This window comes from Chiloscyllium plagiosum, unplaced genomic scaffold, assembly GCF_037043375.1.
Source record: "Chiloscyllium plagiosum isolate Xiang-an unplaced genomic scaffold, Cpla_swu_hap1 HiC_scaffold_5, whole genome shotgun sequence".
Taxonomy (NCBI): domain Eukaryota; kingdom Metazoa; phylum Chordata; class Chondrichthyes; order Orectolobiformes; family Hemiscylliidae; genus Chiloscyllium; species Chiloscyllium plagiosum.
Genome location: NW_028270143.1, coordinates 85565497 through 85585543, shown reverse-complemented (window position 1 = coordinate 85585543; position 20047 = coordinate 85565497). Strand labels below are relative to the sequence as shown.

General features: G+C 40.9%; 1 protein-coding gene across 5 annotated transcripts in view; it reads left to right on the top strand.

The window, feature by feature from the left end:
• Positions 1–10943, top strand: part of pip4k2aa (phosphatidylinositol-5-phosphate 4-kinase, type II, alpha a) — a 246388-nt gene extending 235445 nt beyond the window's left edge. For all 5 annotated transcript variants that reach the window (XM_087987399.1, XM_043690447.2, XM_043690449.2 and 2 more), the window contains 2 exons: positions 8121–8224; positions 8802–10943. In XM_087987399.1, coding sequence (XP_087843525.1) covers positions 8121–8224; positions 8802–8882 — 185 coding nt within the window. In that variant the 3' untranslated portion in view covers positions 8883–10943. The remainder of the gene's footprint in view (positions 1–8120; positions 8225–8801) is intronic.
• The last annotated feature ends 9104 nt before the right edge of the window (positions 10944–20047 follow it).

Genomic DNA, 20047 nt, shown 5'->3' with positions numbered 1-20047 from the left:
TCAAGTCACATATCTGGAAACTTGTATATTAAATGACTAAAATAAGCAGTTCTTTTCTTATGCTTTCTCACTTAGCATTCAGATTGTTATGCACCAAACCAAATCCCCTCAAAATATATTAAAAAGATAGACTTGACCCAAACATTTCCTTATTTTGAAGGTAAGCGTATGGTGTTGCGTTCCAGATGTACTTTGATCAGTCAAACTACTCAACTTTAAGTAAAATACAATTTATGGTTATACTACAGTTAAAATACAGTCAAAAAAGGGAATAATTGGCTTAATAGTAAGTCTATCGAAATGCTTAACAGGATAATATTAACTGTTCCAATATAGTAACATTCCATAAACACATGTTTGGCATAGGCAACTTCAGTAAAATAGATTGTGACATGCAATTCTAGCAGCAGGAAGGGAACCCAAGCTTTTAGCTGTAAGCTTCCACATCCAGCTTCAAGACCCCAGGAACTGCTGAAATCCTAGTTCTGTGGAAGTTTGATTCCATCCATTCAGGCTGCTTCTATTGTTTTAACAAAATTACCCACGGCCTCTCAAGTTGTTTACTTTATTGGTTTTGAGAAGACTGCTATTCACCTCTGTCTCAACCTTTCTTAATTAAAAAAAAGCAGGAGAAAATACACACTTAAAGCCATTGTCACACCTCCACCCCTTGAAAAAAAATCAATATCCAAAGATGGCTCATTTTTAAAAACCTTTAGATTCACGCTATTAGTACACTATAATACATATACCTTACATTGACGCTAAGCAAACATTCACTACTACAGTCCATTTCAGTCTGTTTTTATTACCACCACCAAAAGGCTCCATCTTCCTTCAAAGTTTCAACAACAAGTCAGCACTATGCTCTCTGCCATGTGTATAATTTTCAAATTGAATGGCAGACACATTACTGGCAATATAAATGTTGAAATGTTGCTACGTCAACACCAGATTCAGTCGCTTTCTCAATTGTGGAATATTTCTACTAACGATTATTCAATTTTCTGGGAAAGTACCCAATAGGTTTTTCTATCTACTTGTCATCTTGCAAGAGTATAGCATTGACACCGGCATCACTCGCATTGGTAGCCACTCTGAATAGCTTTTCATAATCAATTACTAGTGGTATACTGCAAGGATCTGTTTGGGGTCCACTGCTGTTTGTTATTTTTATAAATAACCTGGATGAAGGCATAGAAGGATGGGTTAGTAAATTTGCGGACAACACTAAGGTCAGTACAGTTGTGGATAGTGCCAATGGACGTTGTAGGTTACAGAGGGACATAGATAAGCTGCAGAGTTGGGCTGAGAGGTGGCAAATAGAGTTTAATGCAGAAAATTGTCAGGTGATTCACTTTAGAAGGAGTAACAGGAATGCAGAATGGTAAGATTCTTGGAAGTGTAGATGAGCAGAGAGATCTCTGTATCCATGTATATAGATCCCTCAAAGTTGCCACCCAGATTGATAGGGCTGTTAAGAAGGCATACGGTGTGTTAGCTTTCATTAGTAGAGGGATCGAGTTTCAGAACCATGAGGTCATGCTGCAGCTGGGCAAAACTCTGGTGTGGCTGCACTTGGAGTATTGCATACAGTTCTGGTCACCGCATTATAGGCAGGATATGGAAGCTTTGGAAAGTGTTCAGAAGAGATTTACTAGGAAATTGCCAGGTGTGAAGGGAAGGTCTTACAAGCAAAGGTTGAGGGTGTTGAGGCTGTTTTTGATAGAGAGAAGAAGATTAGGAAGTGACTTAATTGAGACATATAAGATAATCAGAGGGTTAGATCGAGTGAACAGTGAGAGCCTTTTTCCGAGGATGGTAAGAATTCTGGATAATCCAAGATGGAGGACAGGAAAAATTTCTGGCTGTAACAGTTGCTCCTTTTTTGAGGTATTTTAGGTGCTGTAGGTGATTTCCTCGAATTGCAGGAGCAGCAATTACGGTTTTATATGCTGTTGCAATTTTTTGTAACTTTAGGGAAAAAAAAGTCAAAACAACAGCAGTTTTAAAAGGGAGAAGAACAGACAAAGGAAGCACGTGGTGAGGTCATTCCGGGATGCCTTTGTTGTTTGAATTCATATATCGCTGGACATTAGAGGGCATCTGGGAAAATTATCAAACAGTAAAATTCACAACTGATCTTGGAGGAACTGTTGGACGAAGTTCACAGCACAGAATCAGATAAGTTAATCGTTGTTTTAAGTGTGGCCTATAGAGAATCTGCAGTAGAGTAGAGTAGGTTCTTTTTTAATTATGTGTTTTTGGAGATATGTCTTTTGATTAAACTTAAAATAAAAGCCATAACTATTAATTTAACTTGGGCAGTGTTTGTAGAAGAATAAGACGGTGTTATTTTCTGTGTCTGTAGATTGTGAAGGAGCAAAAATGGCCTTTAATAGAGTGATATGTACTACTTGTTAGATGTGGGAGTTTAAAAAGAATTTAAGGATTACAGTGGATTATATCTGCCATAAATGCTGCTGCCTACGAATTTTATCAGATTAAATTTTGGGAAAGCAAATCTTAGCAGGACTTATACACTTAATGGTAAGTTCCTAGGGAGTGTTGCTAAACAAAGAGACCTTGGAGTGTAGGTTCATAGTTCCTTGAAAGTGGAGTCGCAGGTAGATAGGATGGTGAAGAAGGCGTTTGGTATGCTTTCCTTTATTGGTCAGAGTATTGAGTACAGGAGTTGGGAGGTAATGTTGTGGCTGTACAGGACATTGGTTAGGCCACTGTTGGAATATTGCATGCAATTCTGGTCTCCTTCCTATCTGAAAGATGTTGTGAAACTTGAAAGGCTTCAGAAACGATTTACAAGGATGTTGCCAGGGTTGGAGGATCTGAGCTACAGGGAGAGGCTGAACAGGCTGGGGCTGTTTTCCCTGGAGCGTCAGAGGCTGAGGGGTGACCTTATAGAGGTTTACAAAATTATGAGGGGCATGGATAGGATAAATAAACAAAGTCTTTTCCCTGGGGTTGGGGAATCCAGAACTAGAGGGCATAGGTTTAGGGTGAGAGGGGAAAGATATGAAATAGACCTAAGGGGCAACTTTTTCACGCAGAGGGTGGTACGTGTATGGAATGAACTGCCAGTGGATGTGGTGGAGGCTGGTACAATTGCAACATTTAAGAGGCATTTGGATGGGTATATGATTAGGAAGGGTTTGGAGGGATATGGGCCGGGTGCTGGCAGGTTGGACTAGATTGGGTTGGGATATCTGGTCGGCTTGGACGGATTGGACCAAAGGGTCTGTTTCCATGCTCTATGACTTTAAATGGATCAGTTGGAGAGACAGTTAGAAGCAATGAGGAGTTTGCAACAGCAACAGTATGTGATGGATGGCATTTATAGGAAGGGGGGAAAGTCTCAGATACAGTCACATAGATGAGTTAACTCCAGGAAAGGTAAGAGAAGTAGGCAGCTAGTGCAGGAGTCTTTTGTGGATATACCCATTTCAAACAGCTATGCTGTTTTGGAAAATGTAGGGGGTGATGGATTCTCAGGGGAACGTAGCACAAACAGCCACGTTTCTGTTATTGAGACTGGCTCTAATGCAACGAGGGGTACGTCAGGTTCCAGGATCAAGGATGTCTCAGAGAGGGTGCAGAATGTTCTCATGGGGGAGAGAGGCCAGCAGGAGGCCATTGTCCACATTGGAACCAACGACATAGGAAGAGAAAAGGTTGAGATTCTGAAGTGAGATTACAGAGAGTTCGGCAGAAATTTAAAAAGGAGGTCCTCGAGAGTAGTAATATCTGGAATACTCCCGGTGCTACGAGCTAGTGAGGGCAGGAATAGGAGGATAGAGCAGATGAATGCATGGCTGAGGAGCTGGTATATGGGGGAAGGATTCATATTTTTGGATCATTGGAATCTCTTTTGGCATAGAAGTGACCTGTATAAGAAGGACAGATTGCACCTAAATTGGGAGGGGACTAATGTGCTGGCAAGGAAATTTGCTAGAGCTGCTCAGGAGGATTTAAATTAGTAAGGTGGGGGGGTGGAACCCAGGGAGATAGTGAGGAAAGAGATCAATCTGAGACTGGTACAGTTGAGAACAGAAGCGAGTCAAACAGTCAGGGCAGGCAGGGACAAGGTAGGACTAATAAATTAAACTGCATTTATTTCAATGCAAGAGGCTTAACAGGGCATGGTTGGGAACATGGGACTGGGATATCATAGCAATTACAGAAACATGGCTCAAGGAGGGACAGGACTGGCAGCTTAATGTTCCAGGATACAAATGCTACAGGAAGGATAGAAAGGGAGGCAAGAGAGGAGGGGGATTGATAAGTGATAGCATTACAGCTGTGCTGAGGGAGGATATTCCTGGAAATAGATCCAGGGAAGTTATTTAGGTGGAACTGAGAAATAAGAAAGGGATGATCACCTTATTGGGATTGTATTATAGATCCCCTAATAGTCAGAGGGAAATTGAGAAACAAACTTGTAAGGAGATCTCAGCTATCTGTAAGAAAAATAAGGTGGTTATGGTTGGGGATTTTAACTTACCAAACATAGACTGGGACTGCCATAGTGTTAAGGGTTTAGATGGAGGGGAATTTGTTAAATGTGTACAAGACAATTTTCTAATTCGGTATGTGGATGTACCTACTAGAGAAGGCGCAAAACTTGACCGACACTTGGGAAATAAGGCAGGTCAGGTGACTGGGGTGACAGTGGGGGAGCACTTTGGGGCCAGAAACCCTAATTCTATTAGATTTTAAATAATGATGGAAAAGGATAGACCAGATCTAAAAGTTGAAGTTCTAAATTGGAGAAAGGCCAATTTTGATGGTATTAGGTAAGAACTTTCAAAAGCTGATTGGGGGCAGATGTTTGCATGTAAAGGGGCGGCTGGAAAATGGGAAGTGTTCAGAAATGAGATAACGAGAATCCAGAAAAAGTATATTCCTGTTAAGGTGAAAGGAAAGGCTGATAGGGAATGCTGGATGACTAAAGAAATTGAGGGTTTGGTTAAGAAAAAGAAGGAAGCATGTGAAAGGTATAGACAGGATAGATCGAGTGAATCCTTAGAAGAGTATAAAGGAAGCAGGAGTACACTTATGAGGGAACATTGGTTAGGCCATATTTGGAATATTGCGTGCAATTCTGGTTGTCCTATCGGAAGGATGTTGTTAAACTTGAAAGGGTTCAGAAAAGATTTACAAGGATGTTGTGAGGGTTGGAGGATTTGAGCTATAGGGAAAGGTTGAATTAGGATAGGGCTCTTTTCCATGGAGTGTTGGAGGCTGAGGGGTGACCTTATAGAGGTTTATAAAATCATGAGGGGCATGGATAGGATAAATAGACAAGGTCTTTTCCCTGGGGTGCAGGAGTCCAGAACCATAGGGTATAGCTTTAGGGTGAGAGGGGAAAGATATAAGGAGCCTAAGGGGCATTTTCTTCACACAGAGGGTGGTGCAATGAGCTGCCAGAGGAAGTGGTGGAGGCTAGTACAATTGCAACATTTAAAAGGCATCTGGATGGGTATATGAATAGGAAGGGTTTGGAGGAATATGGGCCAAGTGCTGGCAGATGAGATTAGATTGGGTTGGGATATCTGGTTGGCTGAACAAATTGGACCAAAGGGTCTGCCTCCGTGCTGTACATCTCCATGACTGTCTATGTGAAGTTTGCACATTCTTCCCATGTCTGCAAGGGTTTCCTCTGGGTGCTCCAATTTCCTCCCACAATCCGAAGATGTGCAGATCAGGTGAACTGGCCATGCTAAATTGTCCACAGTGTTAGGTGCATTAGTCAGAGATAAATATAGGGTACGGGAATGGGTCTGGGTGGGTTACTCTTCGAAGGGTCGGTGTGGACTTGTTGAGCCAAACGGCCTGTTTCCATACTCTAGGGAATCTAATCTATCCAGCTTCTCTTTGTAACTCGAGCCCTCTATTCCCAGCAACATCATGGTAAATCTCTTTTGAACCCTGTCCAGCTTGATAATATCCTTCCTATAACATGGCGACTATAACTGGATACAGTATTCTAAAAGGGGCCTCACTAATGTCCTGTGTGTCCTCAACATAACGTCCCAACACCTATATTCAAGAGTCTGAGCAATGAATGATGTCCAGTCAATGTTTGGAAAATTAAATTCACCTACTATTACTTAACTTTCTCACATTATATCTGAGATCTCATCATTTTTTTTCTCAACCATTTGATCAACCATAGTTTTTGATCATTGAACTTCAACTTCCTTATCCCTACTCCTTGCTCCTGCTTCAACTTGTGCCTTCGTGACCTTGTTACCACATGGTTAGGAAAAATCCCAGGGTATACCTAATGTAACTCTTCAGTTGCCTGATTTTCCACTAGCTTCCACTAACATTTATTACCACTTCTCCAGCTTCATTTTCCAGCAGTCCAATGTCCATTCTTGATTTTAGATATCTAAAACTCTTGCAATTATCTTTTATATTACTAGCTTACCTTCATTTTTCATCTTCTCACCCCTTATTGTCTTTTTAGTTGTCCTCTGCTGGTTCTTAAAGGCTTTCAAATGTTCTGGATTGCCACTGATCTTCACACATTGTGTGCTTTTTCTTTTGCTTTTCTGCTGTCCATGACTTCCCTTGTCTGCCATGGTTGCCTCATCCTCATCTTAGTATGAACCTTCTTCCTTGGGTTGAATTTCCCTCAGAAATTCATGCCATTGTCTTCCCTCTTTGGCTCCCTTTCCAAACAGCTCTGGCCAGCTCCTCCCTCATATATTTTTTGTTACTTTTATTCACATATAATACCAATACATCTGTTTCAAGCTTCTCCCTCTCATTCTATTATGTGTGGTCACTGCCCCCTAGGGATTCCTTCACCTTTAGTTCCTTAGTCAAGGCTGCCTCATTACACATCACCAAATACAGAATTGCCTGTTCTCCAGTGGACTGTATCACAGCTGCTCCAAAACGTCATCTTCTAGACATTCCACAAATTTCATTTCAAGTCATAGACATTTACAGAACAAAAGAGATCCTTCGGTCCAACTTGTCCATGCTGACTAGGTGTCCTAAATTAATCTAGTCCCATTTGCCAGCACTTTGCTCATATTCCTCTCAACCCTTCCTATTCATATACCCATCCAGATGCCTTTTAAATGTTGTAATTGCACTGTCCTCCACCACTTCCTCTGGCAGATCATCCCATACACGCACCACAGTGTGTGTGGAAGAAGTTGTCCCTTAGATCCCTTTTCAATCTTTCCCCTCTCACCCTAAAACTTGGGATCCACTAACAATATGATATCCCCCGTCCACCTGCATATTGAACTCCCCCATGATTACTGTAACAGTGCCTTCTTACATGCCTTTCCTATCTCCTGGTTTATGTCTACATCCTGACCATTGCTAGGAGGGTTGTGCACAACTCCCTTCAGGGTCATTTTTCCCTTCGCAATTTGTCAACTCTACCGCACAGATTCAATGCCTTCTGACCCTTGACCACTTCTTGCTATCGATTTAGTTTCATTTCTTACTTGCAAGACAATCCTGCCCTCTCTGCCACCTGGCTGTCCTTTCAGTAGGATACTTTTCCTTGGATATGTAGTTCCCAACCATGGTCCTCTTTCAGCCATGATTGTGTGATGCACACAACATTGTATCCGCCAATTTAAATCTGTTACAAGCTATTTACCTTGTTTCATATACTGCATGCATTTATGTACAATACCCTCAGTCCTGTATTGGGTGTCCACCTTCTCATAGTTGACCCCTTATCTGCTGTGCCTGAAGTTAGATTTCTGACCTTTTCCATGCTCTCTGTCCAATATGTATTCTGGAAACTTTATTAACCTCTCCTGAGCCCTTCTCCCCTTTATGTTTTCTATAATTTTCTGTGTAACTGAACCAACCACCCTTCCCCTCACTGACTAGTCTCAGCATGATTCACATTGAGCTCATCCTATCAGAACAGCTCCCTCCTTCCCCAGTACTGGTGCTAAATTCTCCCAATCGAATCTTGGAGCAATGCATTTACCTCTTTAATCTTTTTAACCCTCTGCCAATTAGCTTGTGGCTCAAGTAGATCATTACCTTTTTGGTTCAGCTATTCATCTATTCATGCATTTTTAGTAACACTACTCATAAATTGTGTATATCTTTTGTAGACTCCCTGAGGAAGGAGATTTACTTTCTGGGAATTATTGACATTCTAACACATTATGATGCAAAGAAGAAAGCTGCACATGCTGCCAAAACAGTTAAACATGGTGTAAGTAATTTATACTTTTCTAGCAAAAACTATTTTGACACCTGAGAAATAAAACAAAACATGCTTTTCTAGTTAATAATGTTTCGTGGGTACACATCTCCATGTTGACTTTAGTTATCTAGCAAAAGTAGTTCTAAGAGATTGAGCTAGTTATCTAGTAGATTCGCACATTAACATGTCTCAGTGGGCAACATCTTTACCTCTTAAGACTTAAAATTGGGTGCACCACTCAGTACTAAAGCATGTCATCTGGATGTAATCTCAGCATATAATCTCAGTGCTAAAGCATATAATTTATTCAGTACCATACTGAATTTATGCGGCACTGTCTCATTTTCCATCAACACATCTAAGAGTAGGCGTGTTGGGTTTTGCAAATGAGAGCTGGTTGTGTTAATAGTGCAGAACTAAGCTTTTCTTGGACTCTTTCTTTCAGACTTCACAAGGAAATCAGTTTTTTAGAAAAGTATTTTTTAAAACATTGTACAGATTCCCATGGAAAATTGTTTGTTGAAATCCTCCTTATAAGACATTTCAAATAGAAAATAGTGATAACTGCAATTTTTGTGTTTTGTAGTCTGGTGCCGAAATCTCCACCGTCAACCCGGAACAGTACTCGAAACGCTTTGTGGAATTTATCACCAGTATTTTGACATAGCTTAACATGGATAACACATGCAGAGAATGGGAGGGATGATAAAAAATATGAAAATGAAATGGGCTAAATGAAGTGGCATCTGCAGTGTTTGTCTTGCTGAAAGCATTCCCTTTTACATCTTCTGAATAAGATGACTGATGGAAAATAGCTTTAACTGCTTCCTGAAACTGCCAGCACAGTACTCACAATTAAGAACTTTATTTTGTGGGAAGGATATCAAATCGGAGTGCACTGCTTTAGCAACACTCCAAAACTCGCTGTGATGGAACTTTATGGGGGGAGGTACTTTCAGTATGGGAAGAAACTGCATGTTAATTGACATACAGCAATTACAGGTTTCAAATTATAAACTGTGGATCAGTTTATCACTTGAACTGAAAGATGCAGAGCAGTATTTGTTTATCTTGCTAATGTTCCACTTCCATTGTGCACACTGGCACTCCTCAAGATAGCTTCACGGTTTATTGTTTCTTCAAAGGGAGTCTTAACAAAATACAACTTCCAAAGTCCTGTTGTGTTGAGTTAGTCTCAATCACCACTTTAGGTAGCTTGTACTAATTGAGTTTAAAAGTTAATATTCCTTCAAGGAGGAGATCAAATTAAGAAATCACAAATTTTGGTCACATTTGTTCACAGTAATTGAGTGTCTCAAAGCTCTGATAAATTAACTAAGGTGTCGCAGTACAGAAAAGATGCCCATTAAGTGTCAGAATCTGACTAATGATTATTTATCATTGTTTTAGACCACATTTTAATGCATTTCTAGCTTTTATTTGAAAAAAATTGAGTAAATTGTTAAGGTAATTGAAGTCTCCATTTGCACAACAGATCCCATTGTTGCAGGATTTGAATAGCGTATGGGAAGAAAAATTGAATTTGTAACACTTCAGACTATTGATCAATATTTGTGCAGTTTGATTTCATTATTTCATCTCAATGTAAAAGAATTTTCAATTCATGTTAATAGTGTTTACAAGAGAAATGTCTGAAAGTGTTACATGTGAGCAGGTTTTTTTTATATGGATTAGTTTTCAAATAAAATGTCCTTATAGACGTCTTTCTCCACCATGTTAGAGCAGATCTGACACCTATTTAGCATACTTTTCACATTGAGGAAGAGATTAAGACTATCTTAACACAACAGCAATATTTCAGAAATCACGGTTGCCTTTTTAGTTTCTGCAACATTATTTTTAGGTATTATGTAAATATGTAATAAATGGTTGCTTGAATCTATAATCATATTTGTTATTTTAAGCATGAATTAATCTTTTCTGTACTATTTCCACTATCTAATTATGCAGATTATGTCCTGTTAAATAAAATATGCTTAATATGTTTAAAGATTACACTGTGCAACAGGTGTGCCTTTTCCTAGGTGTATCATTGAAATTGCTGTTACGTCTATACAAATTTCATTGCTGTGTCCTCCCCAGACATCTGGGAACTTAAGCAGGCAAAGGAGTGCCAGAATGCCTTTTCCTATTAAAAATGTGTCAATGCTGTTTGGACTGCAATTTTTTTTAAATGCTTCACATAGGTAGCAATTACCTAGATTATACTAGAATTCTAGTGTCAGCATCTTCAGTGGCCAAAGGCAATATCATCAGTGTGACTATGTAATAATTTAACATGGTTTTGTTACTCTTGGTAAAGTGATGTTAACGCTGTTATGTAAATGTACAGTTATATATTTTATGTATTTAAAAAAAATCCATAATCACTGTGCCGGTCATGTTCATTTCAAATTTTCTGTAAGATGCTGTACTTTCCATTGGTAATAGGACCAGAAAAAACAAAGCCCATTTGGGGAAAAAAAGAGGTACATGTGCAAACAATATATTTGGGCAAAAATCCCCCTCTGTGGCTCATCTGTGTATTTTAGATGCTTCTGGCAGCTTAAAATATAAATGCACAATGTTTTGTCTCTAATAGGTCATTATGTAAATATTTTTTTTTGTTTAAGTGATGCAACTTCATAAAACATGTACTAGTGCTACATTCTACACACTCCATACCTGAGCTTTGCTTTATGAAATAAAGCTCTCTTTTGTCTCAAAATGCTTCTTGTATTGATGGTGTTATTTTCATACTAGTTGTGAGAGTAGTTGTTGCCTTTCTAACATACCATTTTGGGAAAATAAGAACAGATGCCTTGAGTCTGTTCAGTTCTTAACCAACTGTTGCATAATCACCTTTCAGTAATTGAATACCACTTAATATGTTAATAAGGAATGGTGGTAAAGGTGGTTTAGATATCTTTCTTTAGCTTAGATATCACTCTGACCATGGGACAGTCTTTGTAATCAGAAAAGCAGGAATCTGAAATAAAAAGAAACAGATCCTGGAAATACGCATGTTAAAGTAGCATCTGTGGAGAGTAGCTAAGTTGATGTTTTAGGACTAGGACCTTTCAAATATGCTGTTGCTATCATCTGCTGAGTATTTCCAGTGTATTCTTTTATTTAAATAATCTTTGTCCAGACCCCTTAGATAAGCTGTCATCAAGAAAAAGAATAATGAAGAACGTGCCAATGCTCTCTATAGTTTGCGGAAAATCAAATTCCTTTTGCTTTATCAGCAAATAATTATTGGTTTGTTTACACTTCCATGTCCCTTGGCAATCAGCGGACTTACCACTAAGGGAGTTATCAGCCCTTTGTTTCTGGAGGCTCCCTGGACTGATGTAAAATCACATAATGAACCTGTTCAAGTTAATCCCCATTTTTTCATTCAATTAAAGGGAACATTGTCAATTTAATTTTAATATTGGAAGAACATTTTGTTTTTACAAATGGTCTGTGTATAAGTAAAGTAGCCACAGTCCCAGAGGCACACAGGGTTGCTGTCTCAAGAGAGAGAGATAACTGCTGATGGTTAAAATTGAGGGTCTGCATGCCGCAGGCAAGGGCTGAGGTCAAGACAATGGAACCTTCACAGTATTTTCAGCCAGTATGGTAATTGAACCCACACTGTTGGCATCACCCTGCATCACAAACCAGCCATTCAGCCAACTGACCCCCAGTTGGTCTATGTATATTTCCATTGTGAAAGAATAAATCCCAATTCCCAGTTGCACACTTACCTTAGATGCCACCACATTTTGGAGTTATCCTTCAGGAGAAAGCAGTAACCAAAATATCATTGGCTGCAATTCCCCTTGGAATGGAGGAAGGCATTGGTGAGAGCACATCTGGAGTACTGTGTTCAGGTTTGGTCCCCTTACTTGAAGGATGTAATTGCACTGCAAGTAGTTCAGGGAAGGTTCACTAGATCAGGTCTTATCAACTTAGAGATTAATTCCAAAAATAAAAGGCTGATCTTACGAGCAGTTCAGGCCTATGGCTGCTAGAGTTTAGGAGAATGACAGGAAATCTAATTGAAGTATATAAAATTGCTAAAGGGATTAACAAAGTAGACAGAGCAGATATTTTCCCTTGTGGACAGTCTAGAATGAGAGGTCATACTTTTATGATACAGAAGTGGCAGATTTAAAACAGATGAGGAATTACTCCACTCAAAGGATCATAAATCTGTGGAATTCACTACCCTAGAGTGTGCTAGATGCTGGTACCCTGAATACATTTTATGAGTAGATAGACAAATGTTTTACATTAATGGATTAAAAGGGAATGGGGAGCAGGCAGAAAAGTAGAGATGAGAGAGATGAGATCAGCCACGATTGTATCAAATGGGAGAGCAGGCTCAAAGGACTGAACTGTCTACTCCTGCTTCTAATTCTTGAAGATGATGTCTTGGTGACAGATTTAGAATACAGTAGGCAAATAGTGCTATACGAATGACTCCAAAGTTGTTATTACTATAGTCACTTGTCATATATTTGGAGGTGTCAGCAATTAGATATTTAAGCTCCTTATACTTTAAACACAAAACCTTTCATTTTTGGCTGGTCAGAAACATAAAAGAGAAACGTAATGAGGATGCACATTGCCTGCAGGAAGAATGTGTGGAGGCAAGAAGTACGTTTCAATGAGGTGTGCCCTCTCTACTACAGCAAATGTCAAAAAGTCCTATTTAAGTTTCAGGTCTTTACAATAAATGCAAAGTAAAGTTTGTCATTTTGGTAGAAGGTAATACTTATGATATAATGTTTATAAATTCTAGAACAATATTTTTATTAGAAATGTACATTTCCAACAATATACCCATCTGAGATCAATGAGTTTTATTTAATTTACCTCAGAGTATATCTGTTTCCCATGCTAATGTTTATTCAGTAACTGTTATGGTTGCATGTTGGAAAGAAGCTTGTTTTTTTTAAATTCTAGTTAAATTGTAAGAAATCTTTTTTTAAAAAAAAGCAAGTCAGGTAGTGTCCTGGCTGTCAGTGACTTGTGTCGTTATTGCTGCAGTTTACTGCTATGTGACTTGACAAATGTAACTTGGAAAAGAAAATTGCCAGAAACGGAAATAAAATCATTCCCTTTAATTTAGATACATATAGTATATGACAGTTCATACTGCATTGTAAAGACATATATTGCATTTCATGAATAAAATAGCATTGCTGTGAAATTTGACTTGTTCAACCCTGGATAAATTTGACAGTTATATCTATCAGCATATGTTGCTTAGTCTTTTAATATTATTTCCACTAACTTGTACTAGAAGCATTGTAATGCCTGTTCCACAGCATGAAACAGGTCCTATCACATTGCTACAGATACTGTGGGAAACGATTTAATCCTTGCATCATTCAGTACAAAACTAAACAATTGGTGTATGATCCTGAACAAGTGTGGTCTCTCAAAAGCCTGGCAGCAAGCACTCCTTACTGAATTACCTGCATGTTACCATTTTGTGATGCACTGGCTGTGGCTGGATGTGACTGCAAGTGAGTCAAGTAAGAGGACCAAGAAGAAAGGAGGAATGGTGAGACCTCAACCATTGCCACAGATTTGAGGTGAAAGCAGGGGCCAAAGAATGGATGAGCAAACTAACCCTGGCACTGGGATCCAGGATGTCGTGTATGGAGATGGAGCAAATAGGCATAATATGTAGTAAGGGACAGTATAGTCAGGGGGATATATAGTTCTCTAAATGAGAGCCAGAGACTAACATAGAATCCCTTTAATGCAGAAAGAGGCCATTCTGCTGATTCAGTCTGCACCGACCCTCCAATGAGCATCATCCTCACAACTTCCTGCTGCTGCAGCCATTTCGAACAGTATCTTTTAGGTTTTAGAATGTGCTTCCTGGGAGAATGGTGAAGGCAGATTCCATTGAAGGTTTCAAAAGAGAGCTGGTTATATATTTGAAGGTGGTTATATACTTGAAGGTGATTAATTTAGAGAGCTACAGAAATAGGGCTGGACAAGGGAACCACCTGGGAACTCTTTTGGGAGCTGATACTAACATATGATGGGTTGAATGGCCTCCTTCATATTGTAAAATTCAATGGTTATGTGATTTTCCTACATACCAAAATGTATCATTTCACATTTCTCTATATAAAATGTAATTTGTTTGTCCACCCAGTACACTAACCTATGCCCTCTAGAAGTCTATCGCTATCGTCATCCTAAGGATATCTCATTTTGACATAAAAACCATTTTATCCCCCTTAAGTAATATAGTCCTAACCGATCCAGTTTCTGTTCGTATGTCAGCCATGCCATCATAGGAATCAATCTGATTAACCTTCATTGCACTCCCTCCATAGCCACAATATCCTCAGATAAAGAGAACAAATCTGCACGCAATACTCCCAAGTATGGCCTCATCAAGGTGCTCTACAATTGCAACAAAATATCCCTGTACTCAAATGAAGACCAACATACTGCCTGCTGCACCAATCATGCTTACGTTCAACAACTGTGTACAATGACTTCCGAGTGCACTTCCCCATTTCCCAATCAATTGCCATTCAAATAATAATCTGCTTTTCAGTTTTTTGCTACTAAAGTGGATAACCTCACATTTATCTGCAATATACTTAATTTGCCCACTCACTCAACTGAACCAAATCACATTGAAATATCTCTGCATCATCGTCACAGTTCAGTCTCCCACCCAGCCTTATGCTAGTTGCAATGATCAATTTATGGAAGGGACTTCCATATAGATTTTGAGAGGTAAAATGCCATGGAAATTTTAAGAATAATTGGATACAAATTTGGTGGGATGGATATTAAGGTGGAATTAATTTTATTTCCAAAGGATGTGAACATCACTGACAAGGCCAAATGTTTTGCCCATTTCTAATTGTCCTTGAAATGATTTGCTTTCAAAACATTGCAGATATTAGTTTAGAGGCAACCCCATTTCTCTGTGTCTAGAGTCACATGATCAGGATAACAGATTTCCTCAAAGAAAAATAAAATACTGCTGATGCTGGAAATTCAAAATGAAAACAGAAATTGCTGGAGGAACTCAACAGGTCTGGCAGAATCTGTGGGCAGAGAAACAGCATTTATGTCTCGAGTGTAGTACAACTATTCTTCAGAACTGAACAATGTTGGAAAATCATTTCTTTTATACTTTTGACAGATGCAGAAGACAAAGGGGCTGTTAATGTGAAGAAAAAGATTTAAAATGTACGTAAATTTAGGTGTGAAAGTGCAAAGTAAACAAGAAAAGGCTTTGGTGGAAGGGAAAGAAAAACTGGATACCAGACATAAGGCAATCAGTTTCAAAATGATTGAATTTAATATTGAGAGCCTGAGGCTGTGAAATTTCTAAATAGAAAATGAGGTGTTGTTCATCAAGCTTGCACTGTGCTTCATTGGGACATTACAGCAAGCCCAGGACAGAGATTTTAACACGAGAACAAGGACATTTGATGAAGTAGCGAGCAGTCGGGTTCAGGATCATTCCTACGGATAGAGTGGAGGAGCTGGCAAAGCAGTTACCCAGCGTGTGTTTGGCCTCACCAATATATCTCTGGACTTGTTAATAGAATTTGCCAGACGATTGAACCCATAGCCCCAGAGCTTTCTCTGGGCCTCTCGATTTTTAGTCCAGTGGTATCGTTACTATTCCACTATCTCTCCCAAATTGCCTTCCACATCTTTGAGGGGTCATCCAATTAGTAATGAGTTGTTCCAGCAATAGCGGATAAGGATGGAACTGGTTAACAGGCATGCCATGGTGTGATAGGTAGTTAATGGGGTGAGTTTGGTAAGGTATGGCGAGAAATTTCACTGGGTCTCAGGGGAAAAAAAAACTCCAAAACCAAATGCAACTCATATTTCACCAGAAAATTATTAGATTTCGGGCCTAGTTTTCAAATCTCTCCAAATTGTCACAAAATATATATTTGCAACTTGCTTCTCTCTTATGCCTTCTCACCTGTGAATTATTACCCTTCACCTTGCCTTGAAAACCTTCCCCCTTTCTACATGCAAGTTGCCATGACATACTTTCCAACCCAGAACATTGCAATATAATGTTTGTGCCAGGCAATGACTATCTCAAAGAGATGGTCTAACCATTGGTTAGATAATCTAACAACTTACCCTTGACATTCAATGGCATTACTTTTTTTTTATTAATTCACAGGCTGTGGGCATCACTGGCAGGACCAGAGGGCATTTAAGGAACAACCACATCGCTATGGGTCTGAAGTCACATGTAGACCAGACCAGGTAAGGATGGCAGATTTACTTTATTAAAGGACATTAGTGGACCAGGTGGGTTTTCCCTGACAATCATTAGACTGTTATTTCCAGATTATTTTTGAATTCAAATTCTACCATCTGCCACAGTGAGATTCAAACCAATCTCACTTAGGTCTCTGGATTTATAGTCTAGCAATAATAACATTAGACCATTGTCTATCTCTATGTATGTATGCCAGTGCATCTCCCATTATCAACATTCTTTGGAGATACCATTGACAATGGGGGTGGAGCTGCAGATAAAGGGGGAGGCAGAGGCAGGATGGGGAAGTGGGGATAGGTGAAGCCAGGTAGAGGGCATGACCTGGTTGGGAGGAATGAATCCGGTTGGTGGCAGGGAGCAGTGGCACTGAGGTGGAGGGACTGGGAAGGGAGTTGAGGGATGGGGAGGAATGTTATTTGTAATTGGAAAACTCAATATTGAGTCTTCCAGGCTGTAGGCTTCCCAGGCAGAAGATAAGGTGTTCCTCCAATTTGCGGTGTGGTTTGTTGTGGTAATGGAGGTGGCCAAGTATGGTCATGTTGGGAAGGAGAATTGAAATGGGCTGTGACTGGGAGGTTCAGTTGCCTCTGCAGGCCCAGCTGAGATGCTTGGCGAACCGTTCACTAAGCTTACATTCGGTCTCCCCAATCAGGAAACCCTATGCAATAAACTAGGATGCAGGAGAGGCAGGTGAACCTCTGTCTCACCTGGAAGGACTGTTTGGGGCCCAGGATAGAGGTGAGGGGAGTGGTGTACTGCCAGATTTTGAATCTTTTCCGGTTTCTGGGGGAAGTACCGGGAGGTTGGGGGGGTTAGGGGGGAAGAGTGGCGCAAGCCATGTATTGTCAAAGGGAACAGTCCTTGCAGAAGGCAGAGAGGGGTGGGGAGAGGAAGATGTTCTTGGTGGTGGGGTCTAGTTAGCATTGGCGGAAGTGTCAAGATGATGCGCCGGATACAGAGACTGGTGGGCTGTAGGTGGGGACTGGGGACCTCTGTTTTTATTGCATAAAGGGAAGGGTTTAGAGCAGTGGAATGGGAATTGGAGAGGGTGTGGCGGAGGGCTGTCTGGATGATGGGGGAAGGAAAAGAACGTTGTTTGAAATAGGTGGACATCTGGGATGCTCGCGAGTAGAATGTCTCTTCGTCTGAGCAGATGCGGCAGAGGCGGAGGAATTGGGAGAATGGGATGGAGTTCTTGCAGGATACTGGGTGGGAGGAGGTCACCAACAGTCTCCAGACAGACGTTTGTTACAAACCTACAGAATTCTATAACTACCTGGAAACCCCCCGTCATCCAGACAGCCCTCCGCCACACTACCTCCATTCCCCGTTCCACTGCTCTAACACCTCCCCCTCCCAACGCATTAAAGACAGGCTCCCCCTGGTCCTCACCTACCACTGCACCAGTCTCCACATCCAACCCATCATCCTGCAACACTACTGCCAACTCCTACTAGACCTCACCACCAAGATCATCTTCCCCTCTCCACCCCCTCTGCCTTCCAAAAAGACTATTCCCTTTGACAGTCCATGGTTTGCGCCACTCTCCCCATCGCCTCCCCCCCCCCCCACCCCCGAATCCCCAGGTACCTTTCCCTGCAACTAGAAAAAATGCAAAACCTGCCAGTACACCACCCTCGTCACTTCAATCCAGGGACCAAAAAAGTCCTTCCAGATGAGACAGAGGTTCACCTGCCTCTCTTTCAACCTGGTTTAATGCCATTCGGAAGACCGAATGTAAACGTAGGGACGGTTCACCGCACATCTCGGGCATGTTCACAGAGGCCAACCAGACCTCCCAGTCACTGCCCAGTTCAATTCCCCCAACCACTCCCTATCTGACATGACCATCCTTGGCCTCCTAGGTAAAAACAAGGACTGCAGATGCTGGAAACCAGATTCTAGATTAGAGTGGTGCTGGAAAAGCACAGCAGTTCAGGCAGCATTCAAGGAGCAGGAAAATCAACGTTTCAAGCAAAAGCCCTTCATCAGGCTTATGCCAAAAATGTCGATTTTCCTGCTTCTCGGATGCTGCCTGAACTGCTGTGTTTTTCCAACACCACTCCCATCCTTGGCCTCCTCCATTGCCAAAACAAATCACAGCACAAATTGGAGGAACAGCACCTCATCTTCTGCCTGGGCAGCCAACAGTCCAGAGGACTCAGCATTGAGTTCTCGAATTGCAAATAACCTCCTTCCCCATCCCTCAACTCCCTTCCCAGCCTTTCCCTATCCTTTCCACTGCTCCCCCCCACCAAGCGGATTCATCCCTCCCATTGACCAACCAGGTCATACCCTCTACCAGTTTTCAGCTAGTCCCACTTCACCATCCTGCCCCCGCCAATGCCTTTATCTGCAGCTTCCACTATACCCACCCCCAGTCCTGAAGAAGGGTTAAACCCAAAACGTGGACTTCTCCCCCTCCTGATGCTGCCTAGCTTGTTGTATTCTTCCAACCTCCTGTCTGTCTATTTTGGATTCCAGCATCTGCAGTTTTTCTTGTCTCAACCACCATCCCTGGCAGTGCATTTCAGACTCTTACCACTCTGTGTAAAAAAAAATTTGCCCCTCACATCTCCTTTGAACTTTCCATGTCTCACCTTAAATGCATGCCCCCTAGTTTTAGACATTTCAACTCTGGGAAAAAGATTCTGACTATCAAACCTATCTATGCATCTCATATAACAGGGTGTATACTAGTTGTACTGCAGCAACACATGAATTCACCTTCTACAGCATCTTCAAACCTGAGACCTTTACCAGCTAGAAGGACAAGGGCAGTAGATGTGCATTGAAATGCAATTACCACCTGCAGGTTCCCCTCCAAGCTATAAACCATCTTGATTTGAAAGTTGTTCATTGTTCTTTCACTGTTACTGGGTCAAAATTCTGGAGCTCCCTTCCCAACAGCACCATGTCTGTACCTGCCTCACAGAGAGCAGCAGTTCAAAAAAGGTAGCTCATCACCATGTTCTCAAGGAATCGGCAACAAGTACAGGGTGACCCCCGTACCCGCGGGTCCGGTTACCATTACCTGCAGTTTACCAGGGTCCAAACGTACAAAAGGGAACGTTCCAGAACCAGAGTCCAGGAGGCTGCTGGGAAGGTATGTTTCCCATTTAAATGAATGGGTTTGCACCTCTCTACAGTTTCGGACTTCCACGGTAGATCTTGGGATGTATCTGCTGAGGGTACGGGGGTGGTGGGGGGCGGATTTCTGTAATAGCCTTGCAAGCAAGACTTACATCCTATGAAAGAATGAAAACAGGAGCACTGTCAGTGCAAAACTGTTGCCATTATCTATCTCTATGCAGTGTGGTGAAAAAAAGTTTTATAAATTAAAATGAAAGTACTGAAGAAGTGCTTTGATATGCACTGGAAGTTCCATAAAATTGACAGGACTATAGGCTGAGAACCGGAAACTGGAAGGCTCCATGTCAACTGTCAAAGACAGGCATGTCAGTCCAAAAGGCCGCCTTCCATGCTGTAATTTTTTATAAACTATCATTTATAACCATGTCATGTGCATGTAGGTGCAGGAC